Consider the following 16,926-nt stretch of genomic DNA (forward strand, 5'->3'; position numbering starts at 1 on the left):
AGACAATCCAACATGATACTCTGGTTCTCTTAGGGCAGCCTTCCCCAAAATGGTGCCCTCCAAATGTTTTGAATTACAATTTCCACCAGCCCCAGCCAGCATGGCCAATCATGGGAGTTGTAGTTCAAAACCAGGCTGGGAAAGGCTGCTTTGGGGCCTAACTGAGTGTTACTCAGAAACATGTGGAATTAATCGCAAGACAAGCTGCTTAACCATGCACATTTTCCTTGAAATCACTTATCCCAAAGCTGCTTCCACGCATACCCATAGGATACCAATCACATTTGCAAGGGTAAATAGCCCTTTACAAAGAGTGAATTTGGAGAGGCAACAGGTAGGGAAGGCCAGCTTCTCTGTTCCAAATTGGAATCACAATTTCTCTTGTAAAAGCAGTCAGGGCTTTGACACATATTTGCTGCAACATTTAGCTATCCAAGGAGAAGGACTATATCACTTTAAGCTGTAGGCATGGACTGCAGGCTTAAATCCTCCCCTGTACTGTCATATGGAAAGTTAGCATTCAAGGAAGAAGGCACTGAATTTTACTAGTTTTATCTACTAGCATCTATTGAAGGGGCAGAAGTCCTGGTCTATACTGCAAGCTACAGCACAGAATGACAACTGAATGACAAATATCTGCTATGTGGAGATCCCCAAAGCGACTTCCTGTCAGAGCTACTCAGCTGGAACAGCTTCTTACCAGCAAAGGAGAACTCCATCAGCTCTCTGATATGTGGAGCTGCAGTGGGTGGACGGTACATGATTTTGCCTTGGTTGATGTCAGCCTGTGTAAAGTACTGTACTGGGGACAGTGGTTTATCCCTATGTTCCACAATGCCTAGAGAGAAAGAGAGGAAGACTTCGTTTTAAACACAGAGCATATGTTATGTTTTTACCAAGCCTGCCATCTTGCTCCTCCAATAATGCCATACATGACGCTGGTGTCTTCACTGTATCTCAGCCTGTGACCATCCAATTTATATAAGATTTGAAACCAGGAACCCTCTGGTCTGCACACTAGTACCACTAGTGATGAGCAGAGATGTCATTGAGATCAACTCTTCTGAGTTTGTAAATACATGTTGACAGCTTGTAATTTTGCTTCAACTGCGAGATGAACATTATGTTCCCTGAATTCTTCTCCAGCTCAGATTTTAATCTCCAACTCAGAGAAGAATCCCTGTCTGATGAGACTGCTCAGAGCCTATTTAGCATCTCTGCAATCCCCGAGAGAGCAAAATATTTACTAACCTCAATGTGGGCTTGAGGAGGGTTGACTCATCACAGCGGTCAAAGCTTTCATTATGCCCACTCCCCAGCTCAATAAATCTGCCTTCCAGTTTGGTAACTTCCTGGGGGAGGGATTACACTGGGCCTTTATCACTCCTCACAAAGCAGGCTCCTTGCTTCTACTGTTCTTTGCCTCCCCTTTGCTTGACTTCCCCATGTTGTTTATACAGCAGCTTGGGCGTGCTGTTCATCCCAGGTGCCTTGCCAACAGGTAGTTCCAAAATGCCAACACTGTGTCCTGCAGAATCTCCAGCCTTGCCACAATACCTCACAACCATCATGCCTGGTGCCAGAAGGGTGCCCTTAATTCAGATTGGCTCTGTTTAATTCCACCAAATTTTAAGGAAAAATAACTTAGCTTGACCTGAGCCAATTAGATACATGCCTAAGTAGTTCGCCATGACTAGTGGGTCGCAAAAACAAAGGGAAAGAAGCAGTGTTCTCATCCTTAGGCTCCACCATGGCCTCACCCAAAGACAGCTCACTGGTCTTCCCTGAGCTGACTAAGCTATAAATATACTCCCAGGCTGGGCCTGATTCAGTGCCAGAATACCAGCCCATCCTCTTTGCTGCTTTTTTGCCAGCCTCCAGGTTTCAACTTTCTTGACCATGAGAGACTATGGAGTAATGATGTTGTTTATTTTACTGTATATAGTTTTACTATTTTAACCTTATCATATAAGTTTGTATTTATGGTTGTATGTCTTGTTTTTATAAGGTATTTTTGTCTAGGTTCTTTTATTATAGAGTTGTTCACCGCTCTGAGCTTTCCAGGAAGACAGAGAGGCATAGAAATGTTTTAAATAAATAAATAAATAAATAAAACTATCAATACAATAACACAACATCTTTTTTATTAAGTTGCCTTGCCTTGATTTGGTGGCAAGGGTACAGTCACGTTGAACACGACTTTCTCACTTGGACTCTCCGAGCTGACAAAGGAGAGATGATGTGGTTCTATAGGGGTCACGCGATCTTCCAGAGCCTGAAAAAATGAAGAAGCAATATGGCAGACACCGAGACTGGGATGCTTAGGAGAATTAAGTTTTTGCTTAATTATGCTTAATATGTTTTTTAATGTTTTTAACCCTTTTTTAAAATTGTTTTTTTTAAAATGTTTTTAAAGCTGTTTTGTTTTAATGTATTTTAAGATCTGTTTTTATGATGTTTTACAGTGTTTTTAGCACTTTGTTTGTTGCCCTGGGCTCCTGCTGGGTGGAAGGGCGGGATACAAATTAAATAATAAATAAATAAAATTATTAAAAAAAACCCTAATGGGCAAATTAAAGGAACAGCTGATATATTACAATTTTTTCCAATAGATTTTCAGTACTAATACTAACCATTACTTAACAAACACTGTGTTGCATGACCTTGGATTAGTCACAAAGCATAACAGTATCAGCAAAACCCAAATGATTTAAAAACCAAACCAAGCAACCCAGAGGTTTGAACATTTATGGCTTCTAAATACCAGGAGGGAACAGTGCTCAGGTCCTGCTTGTGGGCTTCCTATTGGAGCATCTGGTTGCCACTGTGAGAACAGGATACTGGACTAGAAGGGCCACTGGCCTGATCCAACAGAGCTCTTCTTAATCTTAATGAACTGAAAAGGTCCCCACACCCCCGTCAGGCAAGCACTTGAGAACATGAGAGAATAACATGGATTTATTTTTTTATTGTACACATTGGGGCTAAAGCATAAACTGCACATTACACCCAAATGCACACAACAGTAACCCATCAACTGATTCTGAACTAGGAAACACTGGTAGCGTGTGTGTGTGTGCGTGCGCACGCACGCATGTGGCTGGCCACTGGGAGTAGAGAAGCAGCAAGGGTGGCAGGAGGAGGTAATTTAAACTCTCATTTAAACATCATATTAACAATATCGTGGTGCAAAATATGGCAGTAAGAAGCATTATAATCAATTTGAATTATCCTAGATAGAAGGTCCGCCTCTTAAGGCACTTATGTACAGAACTAGGGAGTTATATGTCAGTGTTGCGAATGAATAAACTGAATGATTTCAAATCAGAAATCTTCTGTGAAACCCATCTAGTCGAAAGCACGACAAAGTTAGAATTTTGCTACACTTCACTTAACCTCTCTGTGTAAATCATTCAAACTCGTTTTTGTTTTTTTGTTACAAGGGGACTTGGCACTAAGCATGTTGGCTGAATTTGAATGGTGTGGTTGTATAGTGAGTGTGTGTTGTGTGTGAGTGTGTATGTTTGTATATATGGTTGTTTGTATTTTTGTATTATAGTTTACAATGTGCCTGGGGAAGAGATCTTTCTATCAAGTGGGGAGACTAGAGGGGGCCCCAATTGCCGTAGTGACGGGCAGAGGGAGGTATGGTGTTATGAGAGGGACATGCCAGGTAAGGGGAACGCGGCCCAGACATGTAGTGGCTGTGCCTTGTTCCGGTCCCTCTCATATCTGCAGGGTTGTTGGTTGTCCTCTCAGCCAACCCTCAGATCTCCAGTTGCTGCTTCTTAATGCCAGATCGGTACAAAATAAAACCTCCCTCATCCATGATTTGATTATGGATGAGGCAGCCGATCTGGCATGCATAACTGAGACCTGGGTGAGCGAGCAGGGTGGAGTTAGTCTCTCCCAGCTCTGCCCACCGGGGTATTTGGTTCAGCATCATGGGAGATCTGAGGGTCGGGGAGGTGGGGTTGCTGTCGTCTATAAGAGTTCCATCTCACTCACCAAGCACCATGTCCATGCAGTTACGGGTCTGGAGTGTTTGCACCTTGTGTTGGGCCAGAGGGACAGACTGGGAATTCTTTTGGTGTACCGCCCACCTTGCTGCCCAATGGCTTCCCTAACTGAGCTGACGGAAGTGGTCTCGGATATATTGTTGAGGTCCCCCAGACTAATAGTACTGGGGGATGTCAACATCCATGCCGAGGCTTCTTTGTCTGGGGCGGCTCAGGACTTCATGGACGCCATGACAACCATGGGGCTGTCTCAACGTGTTAGTGGCCCAACACATACATCGGGGCATACTCTCGACCTTGTTTTTACTACTGGACATGGGGATAGTAATCTGGATGTGGGAAGGCTTACATCTCTCCCTTTGTCATGGTCAGATCACTGCTTGCTGAAGTTTAGACTTTCAGTGGCCTTTTCCCTCTGCAAGGGTGGGGGACCTATTAAAATGGTCCGCCCCCAGAGACTAATGAATCCTGATGCTTTTCAAAGGGCTCTGGGGGATTTTCCGGCTGATAGGACTGGCGCTCCTGTTGAAGCCCTGGCTAATCTGTGGAATGCAGAGATGACCCGGGCAGTGGACACGATCGCTCCTGCGCGCCCTCTCCTTTGTAGAGCTCATACAGCTCCTTGGTATACTCCAGAGCTAAGAGCGATGAAGCAAGATAGGAGACGGCTTGAGCGGAGTTGGAGACGAACTCCCGACGAATGCAATTATGCGCTGGTTTGTGCTTCTACCAAGCGGTATGTAGGTGCGGTGAGGGCGGCGAAGAAACAACATTTCGCCGCCACTATTAAGTCATCTCTCTCCCGCCCAGCGGAGCTTTTTAGAGTTGTCCGAGGGCTACTCCACCCTGGCCCACAGGACATGGTAGATACATCGGTAGCCCGCTGTAATGAGTTTGCTAAGCACTTCCAGCATAAGATCTTATGCATTCGTTGGGACCTAGATTCCCATTTTATGACAGTTAGTCCTAATGAAGTGTCTGGAACACAGTCTAGTCATGTTTTGTTGGATGAGTTTCAGTCGGTTCAGTTCGAGGACGTGGACAAGGTGCTTGGACAGGTACGTGCAACCACTTCGGTACTTGATCCTTGCCCCTCTTGGCTTATAAAAACTAGCAAGGATGGAACAGCTGGCTGGGCCAAGGAAGTGATAAATGCCTCTTTATGAGAGGGAGTGGTCCCTGGCTGTCTGAAAGAAGCGGCGGTGAGACCACTCCTGAAAAAACCTTCCTTGGACCCAGAGGACTTTAACAACTATAGACCAGTGGCAAATGTTCCATTCTTGGGCAAGGTCTTGGAACGAGTGGTTGCTGACCAGCTCCAGGCGCTATTGGATGAAACCGATTATCTAGATCCATTTCAGTCGGGTTTCAGACCTGGTTTTGGCACTGAGACGGCCTTGGTCGCCCTGTGTGATGACCTATATCGGGAGAGAGACAGAGGGAGTGTAACTCTGTTGATTCTCCTTGATCTCTCAGCGGCTTTTGATACCATCGACCATGGTATCCTTCTGGAGAGACTTGCGGAGTTGGGTGTTGGAGGCACTGCTTGGCAGTGGTTCCGCTCCTACTTGGCGGGCCGTCTCCAGAAGATAATACTTGGGGAACATTGCTCGACCCCGTGGGTTCTCCAATATGGGGTCCCGCAGGGTTCGGTCTTGTCTCCCATGCTCTTTAATATCTATATGAAGCCGTTGGGTGCAGTCATCCGGAGTTTTGGAGTGCGTTGTCATCAGTACGCTGATGACACGCAGCTCTACTTCTCCTTTTCATCTTCTTCAGGTGAGGTGGTCGATGTGCTGAACCGTTGTCTGGATGCGACAATGGACTGGATGAGAACTAACAAACTGAGACTCAATCCGGATAAGACTGAGATGCTGCTGGTGGATGGTTTCTCTGGTCAGATGGTGGATACATACCCTGTCCTGGACGGGGTTACACTCCCCCTAAAGGATCAGGTTCGTAGTTTGGGAGTTGTTTTAGACTCTTCCCTATCACTCGAGGCCCATGTAGCCTCGGTGGCACGGAATGCGTTTTACCAACTTCGGTTGGTAGCCCAGCTACGTCCCTATCTGAGTAAGGAGGACCTTACATCAGTGGTTCATGCTCTGGTAACCTCACGTTTGGACTACTGCAACGCGCTCTACGTAGGGCTACCTCTGAAGACGGTTCGGAAGCTACAGCTAGTGCAAAATACGGCGGCCAGACTGCTAACAAGAACTAAGCGGTCTGAGCATATAACACCTGTTCTGGCTCGCCTGCACTGGCTTCCAATATGCTACCGGGCCAGATTCAAAGTGTTGGTATTAACCTATAAAGCCTTATACGGCGCGGGACCACGATACCTGCAGGAACGCCTCTCCCGTTATGAACCGGCTCGTACACTACGGTCTACTACGAAGGCCCTCCTCCGGGTCCCGACCCATAGGGAGGCCCGGAGGGTAGTAACAAGATCTAGGGCCTTCTCAGTGGTGGCCCCCGAATTGTGGAATAGTCTCCCCGAGGAGGTACGCCTGGCGCCGACACTATTATCTTTTCGGCGCCAGGTTAAAACCTTTCTCTTCTCTGAGGCATTTTAATCTAAGTTATTTATGTAAATGTTGTAATTGGTATTTTAGATGATGTACTTTTATATTTGTTATATTGATCTTGTAATTTTATTATTGTATATGTTTCTATGTTTGCCGCCCAGAGAGCTGTTTGCTAGTCGGGCGGGATATAAGCTGAATAAAATAAATAAATAAAATAAATAAGCATCTTCCATATTGCATGCAGGAGCCAATCTAATTCAGAAAGAATTAAGAAAGGAATCACACAGTGATTTTCACACATGAATTTAGAAAGGGATCATGACAATGCAGAAAACCCAGTCCATTTTATGAAGGTGAGATTGAAACCCAGTCCATTTTATGAACATGGTCCCTTTGCGCACACACCCAGCCATAAAGCATGCAAAATCCAATCAGTAAGGCATAATATTTCATTAAACCCCCAAATTCCACAGCAAGCAATTTGCTATAAAAGCTCAGAAATGTCCTGAGCAACCAACATTTCTATCATTATTTTTTGCTTCATAAAAGGATCAAAACGAAATAACTATTGCATGCTACAGAGAGTAATTCCCACACAACTGACCCCCAAGTTGTTTGAAGCTGTGATGTTTTCAGCTCTTGAGGAGGATCTTTAGATGAGTGACTCAGGTACCTTAATATACCCCCACAGGTGCCAACCAGAATCCACGGAGTCATATTTCATGGAACCTGGTGCACAACCAACACTGACATTGTGTATACCTTTTTTGTACTCATATTTTGCCCAGGCTTATCTCTCAGAGCTGTTGGCACTTGTAGCTGCTAGCTCTGCCTGTTTTGCATAACATCAACCGTGCTATAAAAAACAGGTGAAGTGTCTCATGGGAATTGAGGAAAGCACCACTTTGTTTTGTAACAATAGCCACTCAGTGTGTAACGCCAGTTTGCTGGCCACTGATAGTGGTGTTCCTTTGGGGAAGGGCCCCAACTTAGCAATAGAACACCTGCTTTGCATGTAGAAGGCCCAAGGTTCATCAATCCCCAACATCTCCAGGTAGACCTAGGAGAGAATCCAGTCTGAGATCCTGGAGACCCTGCTGAGCTAGATAGACCACTAGTCTAACTCAGTATAAGGCAGGTTCCTATGTTCCTATGATGACTAATCCACATTATCCACATCCGCAGGGAGAGTAGAAACAGAAGTTACCTAAATGGCATCTTGGCTACATTGTAAATAATATTTTTCAAGAATTCACTTTAAGTAACCTGAAAATCCATTTAGGATTGTGCAGAATTAAGTTATGCAACCAGTGACAACAGTGCAATTTTATAAATATAAAGTCCCATTGAGTTCACTGGCTTCGATGATGTACTCCCAGGTAAGTGGATATTGGATTGCAGCTTTAATTTCAGAAATGTCTTTATAAATGGATAAAACCAGGAAATACAGAAGAGCAGTTTCTTTTCAACGTGTTTCAATAAAGTAACATCAATATTTGGGGAAATGCAGTTATATTTATTGCCTTTGGTTGGACTTACAGTCATATGGAAAGAAGACCCAAGGGAGAGCATGGAGGACTCCGGGGTATTTGGTAGAATGGCAATGTTGAGCATGTGGGTCTCCAGATGGGCTTGAGGGATGGCAGTACTAGATACCTGCAAATGTGGCATCACAAAAATGAATGAGAATGTTATACATCACACCAAATAGATGCAGCTCCAAACTTTATTGTGTAATTTCAAAACCAAAACTACATCTCCAAAAGCTGCCTTTTAAAAATATCTTCAGCATAATTTCCTACAGGCTAAACAGACATTCTGTGCAGAAAGGACATATGAATAAACCAACTCATAATATTTTCTCAACAAACACACAGTTGTAATGTTTTATATCCATAGCACAATCTCTCTCCTCATCCATTCCAACCTTTGCTACCAAGGGGCAAAAATGTTAAGTATTTAATCAAGAGATAGCTTCTGTTGGTCTGTCTTGTCCCATCTACAGTAAATCACCAAGAAGGTTGACATAACTCTCAAAATGTTTTGCTTTCATCTCCAGACATAGGATTAATTTGATTGGACTTTGCATTTCTTCACTGATGAGTGTCAGATGGCCACTTATAGCAACAGACAAGTATTTCTTATTAATCGGTATATATTTTTAGTCAGTGAACAAAATATTTTCTCATTCACTTTTTAAGAGTGTAAAAGATTATTCACAGAGTATATTGCTTGTATAATTATGCTGTCCTAATCTTATGAAAAAAGGCGAGATGTAAATATGTTCAATAAATAAAAGGTGAAAAAGTAATTATAGAAGGAATTTATCAAAACATTTACATGAAATGATATAAAATTTATATGGATTCATTTTTCCCCCAAAGAAAAATTAACTCTATTTATTTATTTAGAAAATTCCTAGCCCACCCTTGATCATATAATGCCAGGGAGAGTACAGACATTTAAAATGTTTAAACAGTTCCAATTCATAAAAAGAGCAAGAAACAGACACATTATGAGGAAATACTGTCCATTTATGTTATCTTTGTTCATATTATTGTAAACAACCCCCCCATAAAATATAAAAGTAAATGCATAAATAAAATCTCCTTTCAACAAGATTCCATATAAAAAAATCAAGTGGAAAATTTTATACCACTGAATCTTTACTGTTTTCACTCGTTAACTTTTTTTTGAATGAGAAGTCAACTGTGTAATTTGTTTAAATTAGTGACAAAGACGTTTTAAAAAATATTTACCATCTACTTATATAAACTGTTAAAGACAGAGTTTCTTGCCTCATTACTCATTCTATCTCCCTTGGATCACTGTGATTGATTATGCTTAAAAAAACCCAGTAGGATCAACAATAAATCTTACTACAGTGCTAATTTATGTAGATTGGGGGTGGGTGGGTATGGATTGATTTTATAATGCTGGCTTTGCACTTTGTAGACTTTGCATTGATAACACATGTGACTTAGTGTGTTGCAAGTTTAACTGTTTCTACAAATTGGGGTGAGGGGAAAGGGCCATTGGTCCATGGTAGAGCATCTGTCTTGAATGTAGAAGGTCCCAAGATCAATCCCTAGCATTCCTAGGTAGTATTGGAAAAGACCACCTGAAACCCAGAAGAGCTGCTACTAGTCAGTGTAGTGACCTAGATGGACCAATGGCTACACTTGGTATAAGGCAGCTTCCTAGGTGTAAATACATTAGCACTCTAGTGAGGTTTATTGTTGATCCTGATTCTGAGTTTTGGAGCATATATTCTGCAAATTAGGTTTTATTATTCTTTTATGTTTTATTGATAATGTTGTTAGCATCATCCTTTCACTACGGAAGACCACCATTAAAATTTGATGAAGGCTCATCTTCCTAATATGCAATTCATGAATTGACAAATTAATTACATTTTAGCTTAGAGACAAAGCACATCCTCTGCATTCAAAAGGTGCCAGATTTAAATTTTGTGTAATCTCATTAAATGATCTCAAGTAGTAGAGTAGGAGAGACCTTTGCCCAAAGTCTTAAACGGGCAGATTCAAGGCCTCTGTGAGGTTTACAGTACTGTGAGTGACCTGCTATAAGCTTCATCTGCTGTTATTTTGCTGTTGTTGTTATCATTAAGTGATTAATGCTTTAAGCTTTCATTTCAATGAACTGGTATGTTTTAAAAACTTCAAAAAAAAAAAGACTGGACCCAGCAGGCCCAGCACCAGCAGGCAGCCAGGTCGGGCACTAGCCAAGGGCCCCTGCAGCTGACAGGGGTCCCTATGGCTGGTGCTGGCCAGGTGTAGCTCCCACATGTAGCACCCTGCGACCCGATGCTGGCACAGATTATGGAGCGGTAGCCACCCTCCCAGGCAACATCCCCACCTCCGGCTAGCCGCACCACTAAATAGGCCTGCCCATGTCAGTAAGTTAGCACTCTGTGCACGCATGCTTGCAATCACCCAAGATGGCGGCCAGGGGGGAGAATTAATACGTCTCCACCACCATCTTGGCGGATAGCAGGTGTGAGTGCACAGTCTGCTAAAGTGCTAACATGGCCAGGCCTATTTAAGCCCCCAGCAGTGGTGGCAGTAGTGCCACTACGCTATCGCTGTCACCGCCTTTGAGGGTCCACTGCAGTCTGGTTCCCTAGGGCCTGCTGCAGTCTGGTGCTGGCCCTGGGACCCAGTGTTCTGCTAAGTCAGCAGCTTTCAAGGTATATTCCAGGGCTCATTATCATATCAGGGTTCCTTGATGACATCAATAATGGTAGACAAGAAAAGGACACATGCTTCTACCTATGGTGGAAATGCCCTAAAATGGCAATTTTCTAGAGCCAAGTATTAGAAGAAACGGACTACTCATCAAGACATACTACTAATATCTCACCTGGCAATTTTGAACATCTAGGATGATCAAAATTTCTACTGTAAAAACAAACAACTAATTGGTTACTTGCTAATGGCAGCTAGAGTGACCATCACACACTTTTGGAAGTATATAGATAAAGCCACAGTGGAAATTTGGTATAACAAAGTCTGGCTTCTGGGTATGTCAGAAAAGCTAATGCAAAAAGTACGTTTACACAGAGGAATATCAAGAAAAGACATATTTTATCCTGGTGTGAAATAATAATAATAATAATAATAAACATGAACATCCCTGAAATCAATGCATACATTTCTTCCTGCAAGGTGCAATCAAATGGAGCATTGGGGTGCTCTACAGCCTTGGGTGCCCATAAGTTGTTGGACTACAACTCTCATTATCCCTGGCCATTGGCCTAGCTGGCTGGGGATGATGGAAGTTGTAGTCCAACAACATCTGGTGACCCAAGGTCAAAGAACACTGTTTTAAAATACACTCTTCATTCATGCAAGGTGACAATGAGGCTCCAAACGCTTGGCCAGGGCTTTCCATGAACTGAGGATATACCCTAGAAGTGTCTCAGAATGGTGCACACAGATTCTGTTGTCCTTGTCCTTGGCAGACAAGTTGATGTGCAAAGTATTCTCTGAATGTTGGAAGTTTGAGAAGCACTGAGCTAAGAATTAAAAAAGAAAAAACAATGGCATAACAACTCAGTAGTTCCAGCTCTAGTCAGGGATGTCCGTTCTCTTGTGCAAGAGGGTAAGACTCAGCATGATGCAGTGTGGAATGCCTGTGGCTACCCAAAGCATTTCCCTCTCATAGAAGGGAACAAAGAGCTCCCATGTATTTTACACAGTTTTCTGGACTGCAGTCAAACGTTTTATCAATGGAACCTTGGGAAACAGCAACATAAAAACCCCAGCAAGTAAATAATAAATACATAAATTGACTTGTGGGATCTGTTTTATTAGAGGTCATTGGAAATGCAGTTCCCTGAATGCTAACAAAAAAATAATTCCTCTGCATTTCCTCTGCAATGGCAGCCCATTCACCAGGAGCCCGGCAGATGGATTATTATTTTGTGATAGGACAGAGCTAAATGTGGCTTCCTTCCCCAGCTACAGTTTACTGTATAATTATGGCCACGGCAAGGTGCTACAGCCAGAAAAAACACAACCACCCTTCAGTCATGCAAAATGCATACAAGCTTACAGCAACACAGCCATTAAATTAAAGATTAGCTTGTTCAACATCCAGCACTTGAACACTTCCTTATTATCACTTATGTTAATTACCTCAGAAATTACCTTAATTGACTCCCCAGTGCTAGCATAATAGTTTCTACACAGTAAAGGAAATGTGCAAAATATTGCATGCAAGCATTCAAGTTAGCTTGGCCTTTCAGGAGTGTTTAACCTAATAAGAAGGGCCTTGCTGGGAGAGGCAACTTGGCATTTTTTTCCTTGTCTCTTAGGAAGGAGGCTTGATAGTACACAATTATATGCCTGCAGGGAGTTTGCAAACAATTATCCTTATGAGGAATCTGACATGTGGGACTGATTCCATTGCTGACAAGCGGGCAGGAAAGCAGGTCTGCAAGAGATTAAACGAGAAGTGAGTTTGATAAAGCATTAAAGCATTAGTTATATGTAATGATGATATAACATGCCTGGAAGCGGAAGGAGTCACTCTCCGTCTCAGATCCAGAGTGCCTGTACCATATGACGCCTTCGTTGATGTCCCGCTGGGTGAAAGAGGTGGTTGGGGTGGCTGCTCTTCCATTAGGCAAAGGCTGCCATGGTAGCCCACCAGGGTCATCTGCAGGCATAGGGACCAGAATCACCACTTCACCTGAGAAGGGAGGGATGAAGCGCATGAGAGCCTTTCAGAAAGTGACTGTCAGGGATTGCTGGGACTTGAACCTGGAACCCACAGCTTAGTGCCCAATTCTCCATGGTGCTGACCACCAGGGCTAAAGGTTGGAGGTATGGTAACACCAACATTACAGTCTTTTCAGCCTCAGGTAAGTGCATTTTTATTTGCTCTAGCGTATTATATCATGTTATAATACTATTATTTACAAAGAAAAGAAAAAGAGCAAAGAACTGTACTTACACAAAATCTTATTTCACTTATTATTCTCCAATTTAAAAGTTAGTTCCACTTATTTAAATTGATGAAAAGGAAGTATATGGTGCAATATCATCATCAATTTTCCCCATTCCAAGGGCTGATGAATAATGCCCATCTTTCTGTAAATCTGCCTTCATGGAGATTTCCATATATTTTTTTTAATAAGTGGTTAACAGTGCCCTGCTATTTCAAAGGGTTTGTGTTGCCTCTTTTAGTTTTTACACCCTTTTGTTGCCTTTTTGTCTACAAATTCCTACAAATGCAATGTTGTTGTTGTTATATGCCTCCAAGTCGACTACGACTTATAGCGACCCTATGAATCAGTGACCTCCAAGAGCATCTGTCATGAACCACCCTGTTCAGATCTTGTAAGTTCAGGTCTGTGGCTTCCTTTATGGAATCAATCCATCGCTTGTTTGGCCATCCTCTTTAGAATCCACTGAATGAAGGGCAGTATAGAAGTGTTTCAAACAAAGCAGCCATGAGAAAAGCACTCACAGGATATACTCTTTCTTCACTGGATTTTAAGGCCTGCCTTGCAAATAACACTGGCTATAGCATCCTACATTAGTCCTTTGCGACTGATCTTTACAAAAACACCAGATGTTACTTACGCTCCCTCTTCCACTGAAAAAGGACCTTTCACAGACGGTCCCAGGGAAGCGAGAAAATAGGCAAATCCAAGAGCAGCTTCAATCTGGAGAAGCAACGCCAGTGGAATCTGCAAGCCCTGCACATTTGAATACCAGTGACTGGGAACAAACAAACTGGGAGGGCTATTGTCTTCATGCCCCGCTGGTGGGCTTCCCAGAGGCATCTCACCAGGCTGGCCACTGTGGGAAATAGGATATTGGGCTATATGGACCTTTAACCTGACCCAGTAGAGCTCTTCTTACAATCCTGTCATTGCAGGATGGAGATGCAAAACTTCCAGACCCTGGTTATGGTCTGAAGACACACAAGGCCAGCTCCCTGCTGAAGCTAAGCAGGGTCAGGTCTGGTCAGTGCCTGGATGGGAGACAGCCTGGGAACCATATTTAAGCCGCCCCGGGTTTCATGAAAAAGAAAGGTGGGGTATAAATGTAATAAATAATTAAAAAATAAATAAAAAACTTCCCCTGTGCAAATTGTGGAGAAACACCACCAGCCAAAGGCATAAAGGGCTGTGCCTTTGCCTGCCAGTTCTTCTTCTCAAACGTTGTCAAGTAGCCTGGTTACCTGGCTGAGAGCTGGATTTGAAGTCCATGAGACCAGGCAGTAAAAAGGGAAAGCTACAACTGAGGGGGCTTCAGATAGCACCTGACCTCTGGCGGGGGGAGGTGGGTTTACATTATCATTCCCTCTATTTCCAATGTTTAGGAGATGAGTGTTGTGTGTGATGAAGCCAAAATTACATCACCCACGTATAAGAGGGAGGTATGAGCAGGTTCAGATTTGCAGAAGTACATAAATCCTTGAGAAATAAATAAAAAGATGTCTCAAGAAAGACTACAGGAAGGGCTTGAAGGTGTGGATCCAGTCAGCTATCAGCTAGCTCAATCCATGCATTCAAAGCCCTCTGTTCCCAGGTGGGAGGCTGCTGAGTGCTGGTCAGCCTTCTGCTTGAGGAGGAATGTCTTCAAAGCGGCGTGCTGGGTCGGCTCTTAGATGACCAGATCCATGCCTCCCTTCTCCTGCAATGAGGCTTTCCAACCCTGGGCAGCCTCTGTGCTTGAGAAGGAGGAGTTTTGAAGGCTCCCCTCCTACACACACAAGCAACATTTTGTTATGAGGGCCCACCTGCAATGATATACAGGCTACATTCTGTAGATGTGCCCATGTCAGAGAGAAAGTTCTAGTGAAAGCTCCTGGAGGTCATGACAGAGCGACGCAACCTGGGTGTCAGGAGCCAGTCCGACCTAGACATGGGCAGCAGGAAGAGGGTTGGCACCCTGCGGGAAGCTTCAGCACGCCCAAGGAACCCTTTCGGCAGCCCAACTTCCTCAGTCCCTTCAGCACCTCTCCTGGGGTCCTGGATGAGCCCCTACACTGAACGTTACTCTCCTGGCTAGCAGGAGCTAAGACAGTGACAGGACTGGGGGTGGGGGTTAAGAATTGAAGGTGTTTGCCTTGCTGCAATGAGACTTCAGGACCAGAGGCCTACTCAGAAGAAAGGGCCTACTTGGAAGGATGCACCAGGTGGATCTTGAGGCCCAGCTGAGGAACAGGAAGGGGAAGGCCTAGTTGCACAGAAACTCTTCATCTCTGCCTAATCTTTGCTGGAACAAACAGTTCCTAAGATGTCTCTCTCAGGCAGCTGCCGTTCCACCTGGCTATAGTTCCAGCTCTTGTGCCTGATCCTGACTGGACCCCCTCAGCTCTGAGATTGCTTTCCACCAGTGAAGGGGATGGGATGTAGCTCAGTGGTACAGGATCTGTGTTCCATGCAGAAGGTCCCAGATTCAATTCCCATGTGCGGGTAGAGCTGGGAGAAGACCATCTGAAATCCTGGACAGTCACAGCAATCAGTGTTGATAATATTGAACAAGATGGACCAGTGATCTGACCTGGTATAAGGCGGCTTCCTATGTTCCAGGGCACCATGCCGCGGTTCCTGCTCCTATGCTGCTATGCCCTCACTTCAGCCTCAGCCTGCTCAGGCCGCAATAAGAGGAACGGACCTCTCAGACACTCTGAGCTGTGTTGCTGAGGCCATTTCTTTTTTTGCATTTATGAGGCTGGAGGGGGCTCGGTAACGCTCACAGAAAGATCTGTAGCCACTCAAAAGCTGTAGAAAACTTCCACTCTTCAAACATTATTACAGACACTGGTCCACTCTCAACAAGAATCCTATCAAGCTGACAATAATATTGGGATTTCATATTAATGCCACTGCCTGCAGCTGTCCTCTGGGTTGGTGATGGGATGCAGGCACTCAGGCCCGTAATCTATTTTGACACCACAATTACAGATTCCATTACGCTGACAGTTTGGATGCCGTCGCCTTGCCATCCGTGTTTGTGTTCCTGACAGATCGAGTCCCATTGGGATTTCTGTGATGTCTGTTTAATATCTAACTGCTAAATTATTTAAAACACATACATCTCAATTAAATAAACCCACACACCGAGCCAATCTGGTGGGTAATTGATACCTCTTCCTCTGTACATTTCCTAGCCTTTGCAAAATCACACAGCAGTAACTAAATTCAGCTTGAATCATTGCTCCCCCACCCCGGTGGGGTGGGGGAGTGGGGCACACTGACCAATATTAGTAGTAATAACAACAATAATAAAAATAATACACACACACACAAGAGTTGTAAGATTTGGGGTAGTGAGACAGGAGAAGGTTAATCAAGCCAGAAGAACTGTTCATTCATTCAGTCAGTCAGTCAGTCTATCTATCTATCCTCCTGTCCTTTCTCCCAAAGAAGCCTAGGCCAGCAAACATAAAAAATACAATTAAAAATAAAATAAAAACATATTTAAAATATCTAAAAATGTTTAAAACATCTAAGAACAATGAAGCAATAAAACATTTAAAACAAATTTATGAACAGGTATAACCAAAATAGTGTATCTAGATAGGCCCATCGAAACAGGAAAGTTCTCAGCAGGAGTCTAAAAGAGTACAGTGATGACACTAGCCTAATGTCAATAGGGAGGGAGTTGCAAAGCACAGGAGCTGCCACCCTAAAGGAATGATTTTTACAACCGAGGAATAGACTATGTAGAAGTGCACTTTCTGCAGATCAAAGTGATTGGCAGGTATGGGGTAAGGGGATCCCTTAAGTAAACTGGTCCCAAGCTGTTAATGGTCCTAGCAAGGTGCGCTAGTATCTCCTTTGTTAGGTAAATAGCCCACAATGACTAGGTAATCATTACAATAAATAGGATACT

General features: G+C 43.6%; 1 protein-coding gene across 5 annotated transcripts in view; it reads right to left on the reverse strand.

Moving 5' to 3' along the window:
• FRAS1 (Fraser extracellular matrix complex subunit 1) overlaps nt 1–16,926 on the reverse strand; it is a 416,443-nt gene that overhangs the window by 97,883 nt on the left and 301,634 nt on the right. For all 5 annotated transcript variants that reach the window (XM_061583287.1, XM_061583284.1, XM_061583285.1 and 2 more), the window contains 4 exons: nt 12,582–12,763; nt 8,087–8,203; nt 2,161–2,275; nt 701–838 (listed from right to left, as the gene is read on the reverse strand). In XM_061583287.1, the coding sequence (XP_061439271.1) occupies nt 701–838; nt 2,161–2,275; nt 8,087–8,203; nt 12,582–12,763 (552 nt within the window). The remainder of the gene's footprint in view (nt 1–700; nt 839–2,160; nt 2,276–8,086; nt 8,204–12,581; nt 12,764–16,926) is intronic.

This window comes from Rhineura floridana, chromosome 9, assembly GCF_030035675.1.
Source record: "Rhineura floridana isolate rRhiFlo1 chromosome 9, rRhiFlo1.hap2, whole genome shotgun sequence".
NCBI lineage: Eukaryota > Metazoa > Chordata > Lepidosauria > Squamata > Rhineuridae > Rhineura > Rhineura floridana.